This window comes from Heloderma suspectum, chromosome 4 (genome assembly GCF_057233095.1).
Source record: "Heloderma suspectum isolate Gila_16-S chromosome 4, 16-S_ref, whole genome shotgun sequence".
Lineage (NCBI taxonomy): Eukaryota > Metazoa > Chordata > Lepidosauria > Squamata > Helodermatidae > Heloderma > Heloderma suspectum.
The window spans coordinates 250196425-250217373 of record NC_139461.1 but is presented as its reverse complement, the minus strand read 5'-3'; the positions used below and the strand labels follow the sequence as shown (position 1 = coordinate 250217373).

Sequence of the window (20949 nt, the reverse complement as noted above, 5' to 3'; positions counted from 1 at the left end):
ATCAAACAGAATTCATCTCACCCTTGCAAATTTCTACTAGTAAAATATTTATGTACATTCAAGGTTTTTGTACAGATGTACTTAACACTTAGGATTTTGGAGTACTTGTTGCTTTCATATGGTATATAAATGGAGTTATAGGGTGGTTCTAGATCATTGGTAACTGTGTTTGAAGGAAGTCTGGTACTGGTGGGTTATAGGGAATGTTTTATACCAGTATTCTGAGTTCTGCATTAATGTGCATGTATTCTGATAGTCTTGACTTACACAGCCCGAAATGGCTTAGGCCCTACATACTTTAGAGCAGGCCTGCACAGTGCAGACCCTGTATTCAAAATGCAGTCCTGTCTGTGGCTTTATATATTTTATTTGTAACTCGCCTTATTTCAAAAGGTCAGTGTTGGTTACAAAACAAAAGTCTTCATACCAGTGTATCTATCACCGTAGAGGTAGTTGCTGGCAGTAGCCTGCTGAGTACTTGCAGGGCTAGCATGTAGCTTCTGGTGTAGCTGGTGCCTTGCACAATCTCAGCTGCACACTCTGGCCTCCCCTATGACATCTGGCAGCAAATCTTGGCAACATTTAGTGGTCCACACCCTTGGTAAAGTGAAATAGTGTGGTGAAGAAAACAAAGAAGTGAAGTTGTGCTATTGAAGTTGAAACTGATGTAACCGCTGTGAGTAGACATAATATGTGTAGTTATACTTTGGAATAGACTTTTAACTGCACTTAAATATGCACATCACTCCTTCCTCACCGCTGACTGAATAGTTAAAATTCATGAACAGACCCAAATGATGACAGCTGGGATTTGAACAGTGAAACGTTGTTGTTGTTGTTGTTCATTCGTTAAGTCGTGTCCGACTCTTCGTGACCCCATGGACCATAGCACGCCAGGCCTTCCTGTCCTCCGCTCCCTCCCGGAGTGTGCTCAAGTGCATATTTATTGCATCGGTGATGCTATCTAGCTATCTCATCCTCTGCCGTCCCCTTCTCCTTTTGCCTTCAATCTTTCCCAGCATCAGGGTCTTTTCCAGGGAGTTTTCTCTTCGCATTAGGTGGCCAAAATATTTCAGCTTCAGCTTCAGTATCTGTCCTTCCAATGAGCACTCAGGGTTGATTTCCTTTAGGATTGACTGATTGGACCTCCTTGCAGTCCAGGGGACTCGTAAGAGTCTTCTCCAGCACCACAGTTCTAAAGCATCAGTTCTTCGGCACTCAGCCTTCCTTATAGTCCAGCTCTCACAGCCATACATTACTATTGGGAAAACCATAGCTTTGATTAGACGGACCTTTGTCGGCAAGGTGATGTCTCTGCTTCTTACTATGCTGTCTAGGTTTGCCATAGCTTTCCTCCCAAGGAGCAAGCGTCTTTTAATTTCATGGCTACAGTCACCATCTGTGGTGATCTCGGAGCCCAAGAAAGTAAAATCTGTCACTGCTTCCATTTCTTCCCCTTCTATATGCCAGGAAGTGATGGGGCCAGATGCCATGATCTTCGTTTTTTTAACGTTGAGTTTCAAACCAGCTTTTGCACTCTCCTCTTTCACCCTCAACAAGAGGCTCTTTAGATCCTCTTTGCTTTCTGCCATTAGGGTGGTATCGTCTGCATATCGGAGGTTGTTGATAATTCTCCCGGCAATCTTAATTCCGACCTCTGATTCATCCAACCCAGCGTTTCTCATGATGTACTCTGCATATAAGTTAAATAAGCAGGGCGACAATATACAGCCTTGTCGTACTCCTTTCCCAATTTTGAACCAATCGGTTGTTCCATGTCTAGTTCTTACTGTTGCTTCTTGACCCTCATACAGGTTTCTCAGGAGACAGGTAACGTAATCTGGTACTCCCATCTCTTTAAGCATTTGCCAGAGTTTGTTGTGATCCACACAATCAAAGGCTTTAGCGTAGTCAATGAAGCAGAAATAGACGTTTTTCTGGAATTCTCTTGCTTTCTCCATGATCCAGCGAATGTTGGCGATTTGATCTCTATTTCCTCTGCCTCTTCGGAACCCAGCTTGTACTTCTGGTATTTCTTGGTTCACGTACTGCTGAAGCCTAGCTTGTAGGATTTTGTGCATAACCTTGCTGGCATGTAAAATGAGCGCAATTGTATGGTAGTTTGAACACACTTTGGCATTGCTCTTCTCTGGGATTGGAATGTAAACTGACCTTTTCCAGTCTTGTGGCCACTGTTGAGTGTTCCAAATGTGTTGGCATGTTGAGTGCAGCACTTTAACAGCATCATCTTTTAGGATTTCAAATAGCTCAGCTGGAATACTGTCATCTCCGCTAGCTTTGTTGTTAGTAATGCTGCCTAAGGCTCACTTGACTTCACTCTCTAGGATGTCCAGCTGAAGTTCAGTGACTGCACTATCATGGCTATCAGGGACATTAAGATCTTTCCTGTATAGTTCTTCTGTGTATTCTTTCCACCTCTTCTTAATCTCATCTGCTTCTGGTAGGTCCCTGTCTTCTTTGTCCTTTATCATGCCCGTCTTTGCACAAAACGTTCCCTTGAGATCTCCAATTTTCTTGAAGAGATCTCTAGTCTTTCCCATTCTGTTGTTTTCCTCAATTTCTTTGCATTGTTCATTTAAGAACAATGGCTTCACTGAGTTACGCAAGCCCCTTCGCCACAACAAGGCAGTGATCCATGAAGGGCGGGTGAAACTTTACCTGAATGTAATGTATAAACATTATAAAGAAACCACAAGAATTCCTCTGGAATTCACTGACTTCCTTTACTCCTTTTGATGAGTCTTCCCCTCCCCACTTCAAATATTATTAACTTGCCTAAACTGATGTTTCGACTTTCTCTTCTAAACTCTTCTTTACCCTACCCCTGGCAATCCTCCTCTCATTTCAATGCTCTTTTTTAAAGACTTTGCATACAGAGGACTGGGACAAGACTTGAACCTTGTGGTCTACCTTATTAAAGAATGGATGTCTAGATATGTGAGCCATTAAGGTACAGTCACATTCTCTGCATACTTGCGGTCATGCTTGTGTGAGTCGGTCAGTACTAGCCATGTTAATTCTTAATGGATATATTGGTGAATTATTAAAGGAACCTGTGATGTTCCACAGTTGAACTGTAATCAGTCATCATTGTTGGTGTCACTTTTATATAATCATATTTGGTGTGTAACTGTGAAATGTAAATTGAGGATGGCGAAGAAATTTGCAGTGCAATTTCTCCACGTTCTAGTAGCTTCAGCAAACCTTACAGTAGCTTTCCCCAACATGGTGCCTTCCAGATGTGTTGGACTACAACTCCCAGCATTGACTCGGCAGAATGGCTAGTTGGGGATGCTGGGAGTTGTAGTCAATGTAGAGGGCACCACGTTGGAGAAGGCTGCCTTATGGATTATGGTCCCGTATATAATAACTGGAACTCTCCTGCACCAGGGATCCAAGGGCTCTTTTATTCTAATGCTGTTCCAGCAGTAGTTTTTCATTGTTGTGTGACTAGACACGGTATCTTGTTGGTGGGGATATGAAAAAAAATGGTAGCCAATTTGGTAGCAAATCTCTGCTGTTATGTTGTGGGCTTTAAACTCGCTCATGACTTTGGTGACATTTTTTCCCCTCTTTTTTTTTTTTTAAATGTACAGATCAAAGTATTGTGATGGGATAAGAGGCAGTTTTTTAAAAAAAAAAACCTGCAGAATTAAAGCATATTTACCTACAACTTCATATTTATACAAGATACTCTTTTATAAATGCTTCAAAGAAACCAAACATGGAATAGTAGAGCCCTTTAAAAAAAGTCTGTATATGCTGTTGCTTGCTCTAACAGAAAATAGTGTAAACTACTGAGTTGTCCTGCTTGCCTAGCTATTTTGAGAAGAAACAGTTTCTTGTTTCTTCTTGGGAAAAGCATAATTGGGACCCACGTGCCTGGATACTCCCATTTGGGTACTTTTGAAGTGCTGATCACATGTTTTTTTCAACTGATGTAAAATGGTTTTTCCAACTAATCCCTTTAGCACAAGAACTCTTATTTGTTTGACTGCTGAACACAACAAAGGGCCCTTTCCTGACTGCTATATTTAGACTAGTTCTTCCATTCAGTAACTTGTCAGTGGAAATAAACAGATTAAGGGTGCAATCCTATGCCTGTTCAGACAAAAAAAAGTGCTATAATTCCAGCCTGCCCAGCCAGCACGGGAGCTGTCTGACTTTTTTCTATCTATTAGGGCATAGATGCCCTAATACATCTTATTCCAACAGTAAAAATTTGGACCACGCTGCAGTACTTTGTTTTTGTGCTGTAGATCTTAAGGGCTGCCTTGATGAGTCAACAGATATGTAAAAGGCATTTAAAATATTGATAAAGGGCATTAATTAGTGGCAGTCAACCATCTGTCTAGAGACCTGTTTGATGGTAGTGTTATGACTCCTGTTATACATGCATTCAAAGTAAAGATACTTAGAGCACTGTGCAGGCAGACTAGATCGCTTGTTGCGGTATAGTTAGTTTCTTATGTAGCGTCTACATGTCCAGACATTTTCAGCCAACACCCATGAATCCATTCTCTGTCTTAGTTATGCTATGCTGACATAATGTTGTTTTAACAATAGAAATTCTGTCTGAAGTTGGGTTGGGCATTTATTTGGCTGGTCAAATAGCAATTACAAAAACGAATTGGTTATGGTTATTTTGAAACAATTTATTATGATTATTTTTTAACCGCAGTATTGGCTAAGATTTGTTTATAAATGCAAACAGTTCACTGAACAGTTCTTCTCATTGGCTTTTATCCTGGAAAATCAGGGGTCAGCCTACATTACACACTTGAAAAAAAAATCACAATTACAGTAATTCCTAAAAGTAGGTGTGTGAAATAGAAAGTAGGTCAATCCTTCAATTCATCTGCATCAGCTTCAGTGCATTTCCATCTGCATCATCAATATGCTCCTGATTGCTGCAGGACCAAGGGCTAGGCAGCTCTTACTAGCAAATGATCCCCCCTGAAAAGTAAAATAATGGTTCACCTACATAGTCACATTCTTGGCTTCATGGCATATTTGACAATATCTCAACAGAAAAATGGCCAATCAATTAGCAATATTTGGCTGGTTGGTTCGCTAGTATACCAGTCCTAGACTGGAGAAACGGTAAATGAAGAAAACATACTGCCTGTGCTTTTAGGCATGGTTTGCCTAGGAGAGAAAGCTCACATACCACTTGAATATGCCATATTTAAAGCCATATTTTAACGTGTCTCACTTCATCTTCCTTTTGAAAGTTGGTTTTCAGGTTTTGCAGAAAACACAGCCTTCTAGCCTGACTCTGGGCGTGACTGGGCCCTGTTGTAATTATTTTCAGCAGGACACTTTCTGCCATTAAACAACCTTTTCTCCTACTCTGAATACAAGATGCCACTGTGAAGCAGTTTGCTGGATTGTTTGGAACAGAAGCCTATAAAACAAAGTTGTTCTGTATTGGATCACTGGATTAATGCACACAAAAGAGTTTTGTTTTCTGTATAATAGCACGTTTTTACAGTTCTTGTACCTAGTATCTTTGGAAAATGCTATGCTTAATCAGGAATGTAGAGGAGCACAGGTGAAAGCCTTTCCCTTCAAGCAGGAGATGCAAACTGCTTTTTATATGGGCACCTTACTAAAGTGGGTCAACATTATGCAATCTTATGCAAGTTGGAACAGTAGCCATTATTTTGTAATCTATAGGGTTAGATCCAGACCAAGGATGCATCCTATACACACATACCTAGGAATAAGTCCTGCTGAACTCAGTAGGGCTTGCTTCAGAGTAGGCACGTATATGGTTGCACTTCAGTACCATTGAAATGGTGTAAAAAGTTGGATATTATTAAGTTGAGTGCCATTGATTTTAGTGGAAATTAAATGTGACTAACCTTAATCCAAATCATAGTGTATTGCAAAATATTTGATTGGTATGGGAGAAATGTGTACATTTAAAGCATTTCTGTGCTTCACTTCCAAAACTTAACGTGGCTTACAAAAGAGGTACAAATCTAAAAAATGTTAACACCAAAACTATTATAAACAATGCAAATACTTCTTTATAAATAAGTACCTCAAGTCTTAAGAATACCAATGCAATGCAAACTGATGTAAGTAGGGTATCTTGTATTGAAAATGCGTTACATCCCACGTTCCTAATATCGTGCACTGCAGATACTTGTAATTGTTACTTTGCCCATACTCATATTCTTGGAATAACGTGTATGCTCTTCACTAGAAAAACTTCTTAAAGATGTGCCTTAAAAGAAGGTGAAAAAATAACTCCTCCATTAGAAGTTGAAGTTGTATACAGTATACTTAATGGTCAACAAGTAATAGCAGCAAAATACCAGAATGACAAGCTGTGTCCATCCTTAAAAAGTGTCCATCCTTAGAACCATAAGGCTCTTGCCATAAACACTCTTACAGTGCAATCCTATGCATGTTTAGACAGAAAAAAGTTGTACAACTCCCAGCATTCCCCAGCCAGCCATGCTGGGAATTGTACGAATTTTTTCTGTCTAAACATGTATAGGATTGCACCCTTACCTGGAAATAAGCTAGCACTGAAATGTATAAGATTGGCATCTATGAGGAGTATGCATATAATAGAATGAGATCTATATGTACAAAAGTGGGCAGTTAATATGAGCAAGTAAACATAATCTGAAAAGTGTAGAAGCTGGTCTGCACTTCACTAATACATGTGCAAGATGTGGGATTTTAAAACTGATCTTTTGCCTTATTATTTAGATCATCGTCTTCTGATGGTTGTAAGGTGGACCATTCTCTGAAATCTTGATAATTTTGGGTTATGGTTGGAGGTACTGCACTGCAGTGGTTCCTCTCCTACTTGAATGGCCAATTCCAGAAGGTAGTGCTGGGGGATTATTGCTCTGTCTCTTGGCATTTTGCCATGGGGTGCCACAGGGCTCTCTTTTATCCCCCATACTATTCAACATCTTCATGAAACTGCTGGGAGAGGTTATCTGAAGATATGGCCTGAGGTGTTGCCAGTATGTGGATTTAGGTGTACACCTCAATCCCACATGAGGGTGCCAGATCTACTGTACTGAATTCCTGTTCTGTAGCCAATATGTGAATGACACCCAGGTATCTCTTTTTCCATTTCATCAAATCCAGATGAGGCAGTGGGTATCCTGAACCAGTGCCTGGATGTGGTAATGGACTGGGTGAGGGCCAGTTGACTCAATACAGATGAGATGGAGAATGTTAGGGGGTGATCTTTTAACCAGATGAGTGATATTCAACCTGTTCTGGAGGGGGTTGCACTCCCCCCAAAAGTCCAGGTTTGTAGTTTGGGCGTGCTCTTAGATCCAGCACAGTCATTGGAGGCACAGATGGCCTTGGTGGCACAGAGCACCTTGTATCGTCTTAGGTTGATATACCAACTATGAGCCTATCTGGGCAGAGATAGCCTAGCTACAGTTACTCATGCACTGGTTACATCTCGTTTGGATTACTGCAATCCATTATATGTGGAACTGCCTTTGAAAATGGTCCAGAAATTTCAGCTTGTCCAAAATAGGGCGGCAAGATAGTTAGCGGAGACTGGTTAACATGATTATATCATGCCAGTGCTTTATGATCTGTACTGGCCGCCAGTCCATTTCCAGGCCAAATTCAAAGTGCTGGTGTTAATTTGCAAAGCATGGGGTCAGGTTACCTGAAGGATTGTCTCATTCCGTATATATCAGCCGAGACCCTAAGATCATCCTTAAAGGTGCCCCCACTGAATGAGGTGAGGAGGTTGGCTGCTAAAAAGAGGGCCTTTTCATTGTGGAATGAGCTCTCTTGAGATGCTTGCTGGTGCCTACATTGTGGTCTTTCCGGCACCACGTAAAGACCTTTTTATTTTCCCAGGTGTTTTAGCCCTTCAGTTTTACAAATTGTGTTAGTGTGTTTTTAGACCTTTGAATTGCTGCTGACTTTTATTTTGGTTATTACTTTGGTTTTATTCCGTTTTATATTGTTTTACTATGTTGTTGTATTTTATGGTTTTAAGCTTTGTCTTGTAAACTGCCCAGAGAGCTTTGGCTAATGGGTGGTATAGGAATGTAATAAATAAATGGTTATGTGATGATTATATAGAAACACAAGTAGAAAACTGATCACTAAGCTTGAAATTACTATAGCATCTTTTTAAATCTAAATGTAAAAATACAATCCTAAGGTCTCATCCAAATGCAATATAATTGCATATTTTACTTAATGTATGGAAGAAAAATATCAAATTTAAAGGAAAGAGAACAAAGAGCACAGATACACATTATCTTGAAAATTAAGATTTCAGTAATTAATGAACAACCCATTTCCCACAAATGTTATCACTTCCTCCTTTCATTCTTTTGATAATAAGTCAGCTTAGACATATAGGCTATTGGTTTTGTAAGACAGTCAATCTAACATAGAATGGGATGGGTTGGGGGGCTCATGAAATAAAACTCTGAAGATATATCTTGAACCAAATAAAAATGGCCCAAGGACTCTTCCCTCTATTGTGATAGCAAAGTTTCTATTCTAATTATTTAAATGTTTTTTAAAAATATTCGTTGTCACTAAACATTAATGAGAATAACTTTGTATTTCATTTATAGCATGATTCAACAGAAAGCTATCAAAGCAAAGTATAGATATGGATCAGGAAACTGTCCATAAATAATGGCTGGCACTAATACCCCCCCCCCCAAGAGATCACCCTGAGCATCTCTAGCTTATAAAGAGGTTTGGGGTTGGTCTCTCTTCTCATTAGGCTTTAGAACAACTTTGAAGCAATATGAACTTCATTTGCTGCTTCCGACGATCTACAAAGCTTGATGTGGTGCTATGGTGATTTTTCCTTCACCCAAGTTGTTTGTATGGCTGGTAACTTGAAAAATGAGCTGGATCTGTCTCTCTCATCCAGCATGAAATGAGCAATTATTCCTGTCTCTTCAGTTCTCTGCTATGTGCCAAAAATGTGAGGAAGAAGAGGGGTCTTCTTCCCCTCTTTATACAGGGCAACTAGGGGCAGGTAGTTGCCAGAGGATTTTATTTGGGATGTTTGGACCAAGAGGGGACAGTGAAGAGCTCCAAAAGGATCTCTCCCAACTGGGGGAATGGGCATTGAAAAGGCAAATGCAGTTCAGTGTGGGCAGATGTAAAGTGATGCATATTGGGGCAGAGAATCACATATGCTGATCGCGTCCAAGCAGGCAGAGAGGGATCTTGAAGTTGTGGTGAACAGCTCTACGGAAATGTTGACCCAATGTGAAAAAAGCAAATTCCATGTTGGGGATCATTGGGCAAAGAATTGAAAAGAAAACTGCCCATTTCATAATGCTTTTGCAGAAATCTGTGATGGGATCACACCTGGAATACTGTGTACAATTCTAGTCACCGCACCTCAGAAGGGATATTGTGGAGCAGGATAGGGTGCAGACAAGGGCAGTTGGAATGGTTGAGGCCATGGAATGGCTCCCTGGGGTAGGGATGTTCCCTGCTGGACATGGTTAACAACTTGGGAGGCAGCCTGAGGAATGTGTACTGTTCCAGTGTCTGGAGCAAATCCTCCTCTCCCTTTAACTGACAGTCATGGGCATCCACAGGAGTTTTTCGCGGGGGTGGTGGTGGTGGTGGTGGTGGTAAAGATGCACTGTACTTTGTGTTTGTAATTCATGTGCATAGCATGCGCCACTACAATGCACCTGTGCATTTTCCTTTTGTATGCGCTTTGTTGCTTAGTGTCACATTCTGTGACTTTCAGTAGCCTACACAGAGTAATATAAGATTCTGGGAATTGAACAGCACTAACACAGAGTTCTATTTAAGAAGCATCATGAACTCCAACAAAACGTTATTTGAAGGATAAAAAAACCATACACCTAGGAACAATAGAAAAAATACCAAATCAGCGAACACAGTACAACTGTCTTAAGAATGTCCTATTGAATATTTTATGGCATCACTGCCCTCATTATAACATTGACAACTTCACATGACTTGTCCTAGAATGATTTCCTTCATCTTGGAAACATTAGTGAACACTAGTCTTCCCCAACGTGGTGCCTTCCAGATGTTTTGGACCACAACTTCCATCATCCCTGATCACTGGCCGTGCTGGCTGGGGCTGGTGTGAGTTGAAGTCCAAAACATCTGGGGGGTACCAGGTTGAGGAATATGGCTCTAGACAGCAGTAGTGGAGTCTCTGGGGGATAAGTTTAGCACTGTGAGGAAAAATGGGTATGCTTGATCAGGATTTAGGTTTCTACAGGAGCCTGGACTACTCACCTTACTTTTCAAATTATCAGCCACTTTTTACATCAACATAATACAACATTTGCATGGCTTGTGTTTTGAACGTGCTGGAATGTTCTTTTGGAATTGCTTTTTTCCCCCTGGAACCACAAATTTTATATTTGTGGTTTTACAGTTTGTATATGTAAAGAAAAGAAAAAAAGCCATGCTGGTCCATGAAAAAAATACCCCAAATTCACAGTTGAGTGATACTTTTATTGGGACCAACCAACATTCCACAAAATTGTGCAAGCTTTCGAGTTCTCTAGAACTCTTCATCAGGCTAAGTGGTACAAAAAGCAGGGGATTGGAAAAGGAAAAAAGTCCAAAGCTTGGCCAGGTGTTATAGCCCTGAGGTATATATGACTTCATTCATTGGTTAAAAATGCTGAAAAGTGGGAGCACACTATTTTTGCTTACAAAACCAATGGGCAGAATACTGGCTGTGCTTTTTGCTTCATATCTTAACTATGCCTCATAACTAACCCGGTTTTCCTGAAACAGGGATCTCAATCCCACTTCAATTGCTAAAGGCGAGGGGGGGGGGAAATTTGCTCTAAAGATGGAAGAGCCTATAAAACCTTTCTGAGGTTGACTCCTGATTTTGTTAACTGCTGTTAACAGAGAGCTAGCAGTACATCTGCATTGGCCCAATGGCTTCAGTAATTATATTTTATCTTATGTGAAGAAAATGGGTGCCTTGCAACACAGTTAATTTGTGATTAATGTTCTATTCTGTATTCATAATGCCAGGTCTTATGGCAGAAGCTGCAACCACAAATACAAGATGGCTGTTAAATGTGGTCTGCCTTTTAATTCTTATATGTTGAGAGACTAATAACGAAACACAAGGTGTTGTTTCTGGTTAAAACTTGATATCTAGAACCAGCTGTTGTACAGTAAGCTATTCTTGTACAGCCTGCAGTTTCTTAATGTTCCTATGCAAGTGAACATCTAGCCCATAGCATTCTGCAATACAACACATACAAAATAGACTGCAGTAGAGGAAGCTACCTAAGCCACAGGGTATATTTAAATTCCTCCGCATTGTAAAATTTAATATCAGGCTTATCTTGAGAAACAAATATTGTTAATTGATGTAATGGCTTGAGAAATTCTAGCAGATTGAAGCTTCGATCCCATACCAATTACATGGGAGTGAGCACCATTGAAATTAGTGGGACTCAAGTTCTGAGTAGACTTATACAGGATTGCAGTTGAAGATATCTTTACTGGACCAAGTTATTTTGGGGAGAGACTGTATACCCTTTAAGGCACAATCCTATGCATGTGTAGACATATATAAGATATATGGAATTTGAATTTACTTCCTTTCAGGTATAGTTTTAGACTGCCTTGACTTTCTGTTCTCCAAAGCCCTTCACATCTGCGTGGGGGTGGAATTAGGTTATGGAGCTAGATCTATACACAACAGAGGGGCTGCTGCTGGTTCTCCCTCCAGCAGTCTAAGCAATAGCAGTTGGTAGCTGGAGGGAGGTGGACTCTCAGCTGGAGCTGTATCCAGGCATGATGGAGAGGTGTCTGACCACTGCTTCCTCTCCCTCTTTTACCTCAGCAGAAAAACATTTGGATTAATTCATGTTGTAGTGTTGCACTGATGTCTGTATGCGTGTGTACATATACAGTCAGGGCCAGAAATATTGGAACAAGGATAACTGTTTTGGCAGCTGGCCTCTGTACACCACCACATTGAAGTTGAAAGGAAACACACCCAGATGGGAGCGAAGTCAGGACTTTCAGCTGTAATTCAAGGGGTTTGACAAAAGTGGGGCACTAACCATTCAGGAAGGACAGCCAGTGGCATACACACACACCCATCGTTGGTGGCTCATAAGTAATGGAACAAACCAACATCATTTCAACCTTAAGGATTGCCTTTAATACCTGGATGAAAATCCTTTGCAGTCAATGACTGCCTGAAGTCTGGAACCCATGGACATGACCAAATGCTGAGTTTCCTCACTTGAGATGCTTTGCCAGGCCTTTACTGCAGCTGCCTTCAGCTGCTGCTTGTTTGTGGGTCTTTCTGCCCTCAGTGTTGTCTTCAGTAAGTGAAAAGCATGCTCTATTGGGTTGAGATCAGGTGACTGACCTGGCCATTGAAGAATATCCCACTTCTTTGCCTGGAGAAACTCTTGGGTAGCTTTTGCTGTATGGTTTGGGTCATTATCCATCTGCAATATGAAGTGGCGTCCAATCAGTTTCGCAGCATTCAGCTGAATCTGAGCAGAAAGTATAGCTGTATACACTTCAGAATTCATGCTGCTGCTTTTATCAGCAGTCAGGTCATCAATACATACCAGTGACCCGGTTCCATTGGCAGCCATACATGCCCAAGCCATAACACTGCCTCCACCATATTTGACAGATGATGTGGTATGCTTTGGATCATGAGCTGTTCCTTTCCTTCTCCATACTTTTCTCTTCCCATCATTCTGGTACAAGTTCATCTTGGTTTCATCAGTCCAAAGAATCTTATTCCAGAACTGGGCAGGCTTTTTTGGGTGTTTGCTGGCAAAGGCTAATCTGGGCTTTCGGTTCTTGAGCGTTAGCAGTGGTTTGCACCTTGTTGTGAAGCCTCTGTGTTTATATTCATAAAGCCATCGCTTGACTGTCGATGTTGACAATGACATGCCTACCTCCTCAAGAGCGTTCTTGACCTGGCTAGATGTTGTGAAAGGGTTCCTCTTCACCATGAGCAGAATTCTGCCGTCATCCACTTTAGTTGTCTTCCGTGGTCTTCCAGGCCTTTTGCTGTTGCTGAGCTTGCCAGTTAATTCCTTCTTTTTCAGGATGCTCCAAACTGTTGAGGTGGCCACTCCCACTGTTTTTGCTAACTCCCTGATGGGTTTATGTTGTTTCCTCAGACTAATGATGGCCTCCTTCACTCGCATGGACACCTCTTTGGACCTCATGTTGGGGGTTCCAGTGAACAGCTACCAAATGCAAATGTAACACTCAGAACCACCTCCAGGCCTTTTACCTGCTTGCTTGGTCATGGGGTGCCCAGGAAACAGGCCACACCTGGCCATGCAGCTGCTTGTCAGCCATTCGTTCCATTACTTATGAGCCACCAACGATGGGTGTGTGTGTGTATGCCACTGTCCTTCCTGAATGGTTAATGCCCCACTTTTGTCAAACCTCTTGAATTACAGCTGAAAGTCCTGACTTTGCTCCCATCTGGGTGTGCTTCCTTTCAACTTCAATGTGGTGGTGTGCAGAGGCCAACTGCCAAAACAGTTATCCTTGTTCCAATATTTCTGGCCCTGACTGTATGTGTGGGTAGGATGGTTACTGAACTTCCTGCCACATTAAAGGCATAAGATTCTGGGTTAGCAACTAGATTGCTACTGCTTCTGCCTTCTGCTGCCTAAAATGTCCGTCTTCTGGCAGGGGGAAGAAGAAGCCAAACTTGGTATCTGGAAGTAGTGCCCCCTTGGCCATATCCAGCCTTCTATGGGATATCTGCCAACCCCTATATGAGAACCCTTTTCAGGGTCAGGAATTGGCTTCCCTAGGGGGAATTCTGTGCTGACAGAACTATAGAATCATTGAATGGAAATTCTGTCTATCACAAATAGAATTGCTAACAAGATCTTTGTGCTTTTCCTTTTTTTAGGGCAGCTGAGCTCAATTGCCTTTCCCCGACATGAGGAAGAGTACCTCCAGCTGACAGTAAGCTGTCACCCATGCCTTTTAGTCTTTGGTCAGAACTGTAATGCCAAATGCCAGTTACTCAACATGCTCTTGGGAGACAGACTGCTGCCTACCACGAAAGTTAGCAGTGAGGAGAGCTGTAAGAGGCGTCGAATTCGCTTCACACATGGAAGACAAACGCGGATCAGTTTAGCACTGCCTGGACAGTATGAATTGGTTCATAACTTGGCAGCTCATCAAGGTAGATGGGAAACAATACCAGAGGAGGATTTAGAAATCCATGGGGATAATGAGGATCTGGCACACCAGATTGCGGAGCTGGAGGTTACACTGAATCACACGTTGTTACAGGTACTGATGACAACAAGTATGTATGTACTTGCCCTGTCCTGCTTAACTGTATGAGAAAGTTTGAGAAATGCCATGAAGCATTTTAATGAGTACTTGTACCTCTGCACTTTTGAGTAAATTCAAAGTAAAAACAACAGCAGAGGAGAACCCTGGAAGTATGACAGTTTGATTGCCTTAAATACTTCTGAGAGTGGAACCACAGATTCTCCCTCAATCAAGTGTCTCTCTTATAAAGTCCAGCTGCTTTTCTGTGGAAAACGGAGATGTGGAGGGTGCAATTTGCAGCAGAGAGGCTTTAGGTGGAAAGAGAATGCTTAACTCTCCCCCTGCCTGTTGGTTTCACCCCTGGCATCTGGTTTCCCCCTAGCCCAGGTTTCAGACGAGTGAGTATACGTTTTGAACAAGACTATACAACACCATCAAAACAGAGTATCTAAGAGCGAAGATAGACATGATATAAAAGTAGTGCTCACAGTGATACACTGAGCCATGGGGGTAAATTCAGCTTCTTTCCAGCTTTGCAGTTGCAATAACAACCAAGCATACCAGTAAATTAAATGCTGGCTCATCCGTCAGTCTTGCACTTCTGTCCTGCATCTTGCAGGGAGGGGGAAAGAAACCTTAATAGGCAAAACTGCTCCAGAGTTTGTGGGGAGGATTCTTGACAGCATCAAGGAGGACCAGCCAACTAGCCCCTTGTATTGCCAGCTACCTTGTAGAGGAAAGATATATAGGTACTACTAAATGTAGTAATGGGGCTTTCAGAGTGGCCTTGTTGCTCTAAATTGGGGTGGGCAGAAGGTAGATCATCAGATGTTTTGGACTTTAACTCCCAGAAGCCCCTGCTACCATGGCCAATGGTCAGGAATGCTGGGAGTTATAGTCCAAAACATCTGGAGATCTACTTTCTGCCTACTCCTGCTCTAAACAGTTCCTTCTCTCTTCAACCAAAATCTTACTTCTGAATTGCTGTAATTCACATGAAGGGGGCCTTATAAAAGCAAACAGAATGGATACTATGTTCTTTTTGTCATCCTTCACTTCAAAGTCAAAACACTTAACTGCTGTATTCTCTATCTGAGGGCTAGTGTACCATAGGTACTGTTAATTAAGAGTGTCTTTGACTTGGGAAACTTACTTCCTGACTGAAAGTCATGTTCATGGTACCACTAGCTGTAGAGGATCTGTCTGTCTTTGAGTATATCTTTGATCTGAAGGTTTCTGATATGCAGTGCAGTTGGAATGTATGTTCAAAAAAAGTGTTGGTTTTGTGTACTTCAACCAAATATCTGTCTGCTCTGGTTTATATATATGTCTGCTAATGCAGGGCAGCTCGTATGTCTTTTCGTAAAGTTTTCAAACCAGTGACAAATATCTCTTTGTTAGGTTCCAGATACATCTACGGCAAATTGGATGAAAACAGCCACTCAAATGAATTTATAAGGAGTGGTAAATTAAGACTGTTTTCTGTAGAACAACCAATGTGAAACATCTCAGAAACAGAATTTTAAGTAATGGAAGTTAACTTTTTACATTTTATATATGAAAGAATCATTGTTGGAGGGAGGGAACCTCACTATTGCAGAACTGGTAAGCTTTGGTGAGTGCATAAACCACCTCAAAATGCAAGGAGAGGCATGATGCAAGTATTTTAAAAATTAATACAATCCATGAATCTTGGGATTCTTAAAAAAACAGTTGGAGAAGCATTAAGGCTCTTACTAATTCACTGCTGCTCTCAAAAAGCTTGGAAATTGTTAATTGCATCCTCTTTCTTAACATGTGTGCCATGTAAGCAGTACAGAAGCTCTACAGTCTTGCATGCTGTGGTGGCTTACAACTTAGCTCAATGCCTAAGTTGTCTGGGTCTTTTGGCACCAATCCTTTTCCTCTATAATTTGGGGAAAACAAAACTAAATGCCATATAAAGCTTTTGTAAGACTTTGGATAAATGTTGAAATTAAAGACAAGGAACACTCATTGAAAGGAATGTATGAATAAATAATATCTCTTTGGAAATAAATCCTTTTGTTATTCAGTCCTATTAAATTGCTGTAAAATAATACAGTGGAGCTGCATTTTTGGGACTGGGCCTAGGGTGGTGGTGGGGAGTTTATGGAATAAGGAAGGCACCAGAGAGAATATAGCCAGAGGCTACAGGGTATAGGTGCTGCAGCAAGGAACTAGATGGAATAATAGGATGAATACCCTCACAAATGACTAGTTTGAGAAAAAGAAAGAATATGTTAGGGAGGAGGGATAGGAGTCTATCCATTCCCCATAGCTATCTTCTTCCTTGTGGATCTCCATCTTCTTATTTCATTACTAAAGCTGGGGACTGCAGTCTTTCTTGGCCAAATCCATGAACTTAATACCCGTTTCCAGTGTAGGAAGAACTTCCCCCTCATTCATAGATCTCATGTTAGACATTACTTGGCTCTGAATACACGCCACCCATCTCTTGCCCTTCCTTCCCCTACCAAGTGCCCCATGCATATGGAGGTACTTTCTCCCCACAAGCACATTACTTCTCAGTCATAGCTGTCTTTGAGACTTGTCCTCCTACATACTGTTCTAGTATGTGGATGCTCTTTATTCACATATGGTGCACCCTGCACCTCACCCTTGGCCCAAGGCTTATATGTCAGTACACATCTCATAACCTTTAATCTTGCTCACTCCACCCCGGTTCTGGAATGGCCCATTGTTCCCAACCCAAATAGAGAACACACATGTTCGTTGCTATCCTTTCTCTTCCTTAAACATTGCTTGTGAAGATGTATCACCAATATATTTCCCTTTTTGCTGCTCTTCTATATAGCCCCATAGCAACCACTAATGATACTGCAGGGATCTTGATCCTAAGAGTGGTCATCCTGGTGCCCTCCAGATGTTTGAATTTCCATAATCCCTGCCTATTGGGTATTCTGTCTGGGGCTTTGAGGTATTCTAATCCAAAACACCTGCTCACCACCCCTATGCAGTCTTCAATGTCAGCGTTGCTCGAAATGTGAAGAGGAAGATGATTGTCTTGCTGAAATACAAGGCAAAGTGTGGGTTTGTGGAGCCTAAGTTGTAAGTAAGCATAATATTTAAGACTTTATTTACTCTTTCTGTCATCTTTGGGGCATAAGTTTTTTGTTTTTTTAAGCTTTAAGTCCCTTCTTAAACCACAGGGATCTTGATCCGAGAATTTCCATCATATGACATAGAAATGCAGTAAAGTAAATCTCCTGTAGTACACTTTTTGTAGTAGCACTGGCCTCCTTGTAGTTCTTAAACACTCAGGCACTAGTGTTCCTTTCAACATTAACTTTGTAATTTCCATATTTAATTTCCTTTTCTTTCTACAGTGGAAATGAATTCTTTTTAAAATTAGCTATCTACCAAACACACTTATTTTCCCCTGCCCCCAATTAAGTCATGCAATTTTAGCTGAAAGTTGCTATAACCATGTCTAATGGAGAACATAAAACTGCTACCATCTTCCTTTGCCTGCCATGGTAGCCAAAATCCTTTCTAGTCCTAAAAAACAAAGCCTGAACATTTTGGCTTACTTTATGAAGCACTAAATCCCCATTGTGCAACAGTCGCTCCTGCTGATGCACAGGCACAAGATGGTACTGTCCCAAGATTGCAAGACAATGACTTCCTAGTCATAAAATGAATTATGAAATAAATTGTCAACATGTAGTATTGTCAAAGTTAAATTCACTAATGCAGGTTTTTCAAATCTACTTAGAAGGGAAACAACAGTAAACTGTTACGTACCCATCAGTACCAAAGTATTGGAATCAACATAATAATACAACAGTTATTTAATATTGATTACTTGACTAGTAAACCATTACCAGTAAGAAGGCTTGTAAAAGATTTCCAGGGCCATGATGATGCCTTTTCAGGACCATGAACATATATTAAAATACAGTCCACACTTTTCATAAATATCTCAGGTTTAGGTGGACTTGTTTCAATTTTTCCCTAATATTCTTCACTTTTATATGCCTGTGTTGTCATTTTGCATTTAACTGCCTTATTGACATACCGATTTGATTTGAATATTGTACTGTCATAATTTTGTCTAATACCAAACTTAATGGTAAATGCCTATCAGCAAGGCAGTGAAATGGGGCAGCCCATATACGAGGTAGTGGCTTGATTTTACATACCTGGGAGACTCCCCAGGTATACAGAAATACTAGCTTATTCATTAAAAACAAAATAGCCTGAGGATTGGGCATGCTCAGTGGTCTCCAGGAACCAGCAATGTTGAGGCCGATTGAATCTCAGCTGGGAAGGGAGGAAGGAAAGCTGGGGAAGGCTGGATTGGCCTACTTAAGCCCTTAACAACTTAATATCCTGGACATGGATACATTTCCAGAAGATGGAAAAGGAAAAAAAAATCTTTCTTTTCTTTTTTCCACTTGGGTCACGTTTGTTGTTGTTGTTGTTGTTCAGTCGTTCAGTCGTGTCCGACTCTTCGTGACCCCATGGACCATAGCACGCCAGGCCTTCCTGTCCTGCGCTCTCTCCCGGAGCGTGCTCAAGTTCATATTCATTGCATCCGTGATGCTATCTAGCCATCTCATCCTCTGCCGTCCCCTTCTCCTTTTGCCTTCAGTCTTTCCCAGCATCAGGGTCTTTTCCAGAGAGTTTTCTCTTCGCATTAGGTGGCCAAAATATTTGAGCTTCAGCTTCAGTATCTGTCCTTCCAATGAGCACTCAGGGTTGATTTCCTTTAGGATGGACTGATTGGACCTCCTTGCAGTCCAGGGGACTCGTAAGAGTCTTCTCCAGCACCACAGTTCGAAAGCATCAATTCTTCGGCGCTCAGCCTTCCTTATAGTCCAGCTCTCACAGCCATACATTACTACTGGGAAAACCATAGCTTTGATTAGACGGACCTTTGTCGGCAAGGTGATGTCTCTGCTTCTTACTATGCTGTCTAGGTTGGCCATAGCTTTCCTCCCAAGGAGCAAGCGTCTTTTAATTTCATGGCTACAGTCACCGTCTGCGGTGATCTTGGAGCCCAAGAAAGCAAAATCTGTCACTGCTTCCATTTCTTCCCCTTCTATATGCCAGGAAGTGATGGGGCCAGATGCCATGATCTTCGTTTTTTTAATGTTGAGTTTCAAACCAGCTTTTGCACTCTCCTCTTTCACCCTCAACAAGAGGCTCTTTAGATCCTCTTCGCTTTCTGCCATTAGGGTCACGTTACCCTCTAGCTATTTAGCGATAGCTGTCTCTGGAGTTGAGCCCTTTAGTACAGTGGGGGAAGGTTTCATTAAGGTGGGAAAGAAAAAAGGAGGCCTCCTCTTTGCTCCCCCATCAAGGCTTCTGTTCCAGGTTGGCTGGAGTTCTAAACAGGAGCACTCCTGTTAGGGGATAGGGATATACCGCAACATTTTGGTGCCCCCCCCTTCCATATTTGAGAATTGCTATTCTACTGCTGTGAGTATTTCTCTTATAAACCTAGCTTTGTTTCTGTGCAAAATTAACACGTTCTTCTTTGTGGTCTTTGTGCATCACACATGTGGGCTCTGTGCCTGCACTGAGTCTCATTAGGGAAACTTCTAAAGCTGAGGAATGTTTTGGCAGGAACCCTCCTTCACTGTCCACTGCACATGCCCCAGCAGGTTCCTACCCGTTTCCTCAGTTCTGTTTCGACCATCTAGTGGTAGCATCTTCAGGAGCTTCCTCCATTCATAGAGAACTTTTTGTCATTGTTTTTATACTGGTGCTGGGGTTGTTTTCTCTCTCTCTTCTCCTCCTCATTATTTTTTCTTATTTGGTCATTACCTTAAAAAAACAAAAAAAACCCCAACAATTTCTGTCCTCTGTTTGTTCATCTTCTTGTCATCTACTGCGGCTGCAGTTTTCATATGGCTGCCAAGGCCCCATTCTGTAAAGGCGTCAAATGTGGGAGTAAGTTGCTCCCCACTGACCCTCACTCTCTTTGCCTCTTTTGTTTGGGTGAGGGCCATTTAGCCAATGCTTGCTCTTTGTGCTTGTCATTCACTAAACAGGTGCAGAAGAGCAGGTCTGACAGACTCAAAGCAGAGCTGTCGAGGGGGCTTTGTTGGCCACAGATCCGAAAAACTTGGCTGACTCTCGTGTAAAGGAAAAGACAGTGGCTGCTATATCTTTGTCAAAGCTGTCGTCTCCTTGTCCCTCAGGTTCCACTGAGTGGGTCGGCCCTCCGACTCCAGGGCACTCTTTAGCACTCTCGGTATTGAGGAAGATTTCAAAAAGATTACGGTTCCAAAGTCGGGATCTAATAGCCTCAAGAAACAAACAGAAAAAGAGGGTTGTTGGTAAGCCTTCAAAACCTAAGATTCCAACCCCTCCACCTTTATTGGATTAACCTATCTGGGTACCTCTATCTGTACCAAGCGCTTCTGTAATTGAACCAAATTTTACAGCGCCAGAAGATGAAATATTAGAGCAGTCTCTTCCACAGCCGGTTTCTTGGGACTGAGAAACTTGTTCGTTGGAAGATCACGAGTTGTCATCCTCAGTGAGAAATGCGGCTTCTCAGCATTGATTACCATCTCCTCCACGGGACTGAGAACATCATTTCCTTCCTTCTGAGGCATACAGGTCTCCTTATGGTGATCATTGTCACGA

General features: G+C 41.7%; 1 protein-coding gene across 3 annotated transcripts in view; it reads left to right on the top strand.

The window, feature by feature from the left end:
• The window catches only part of DSTYK (dual serine/threonine and tyrosine protein kinase), a 63983-nt gene that overhangs the window by 10430 nt on the left and 32604 nt on the right, over window positions 1-20949 (top strand). For all 3 annotated transcript variants that reach the window (XM_084853256.1, XM_084853257.1, XM_084853258.1), the window contains exon 2: window positions 13934-14322. In XM_084853256.1, coding sequence (XP_084709382.1) covers window positions 13934-14322 — 389 coding nt within the window. The remainder of the gene's footprint in view (window positions 1-13933; window positions 14323-20949) is intronic.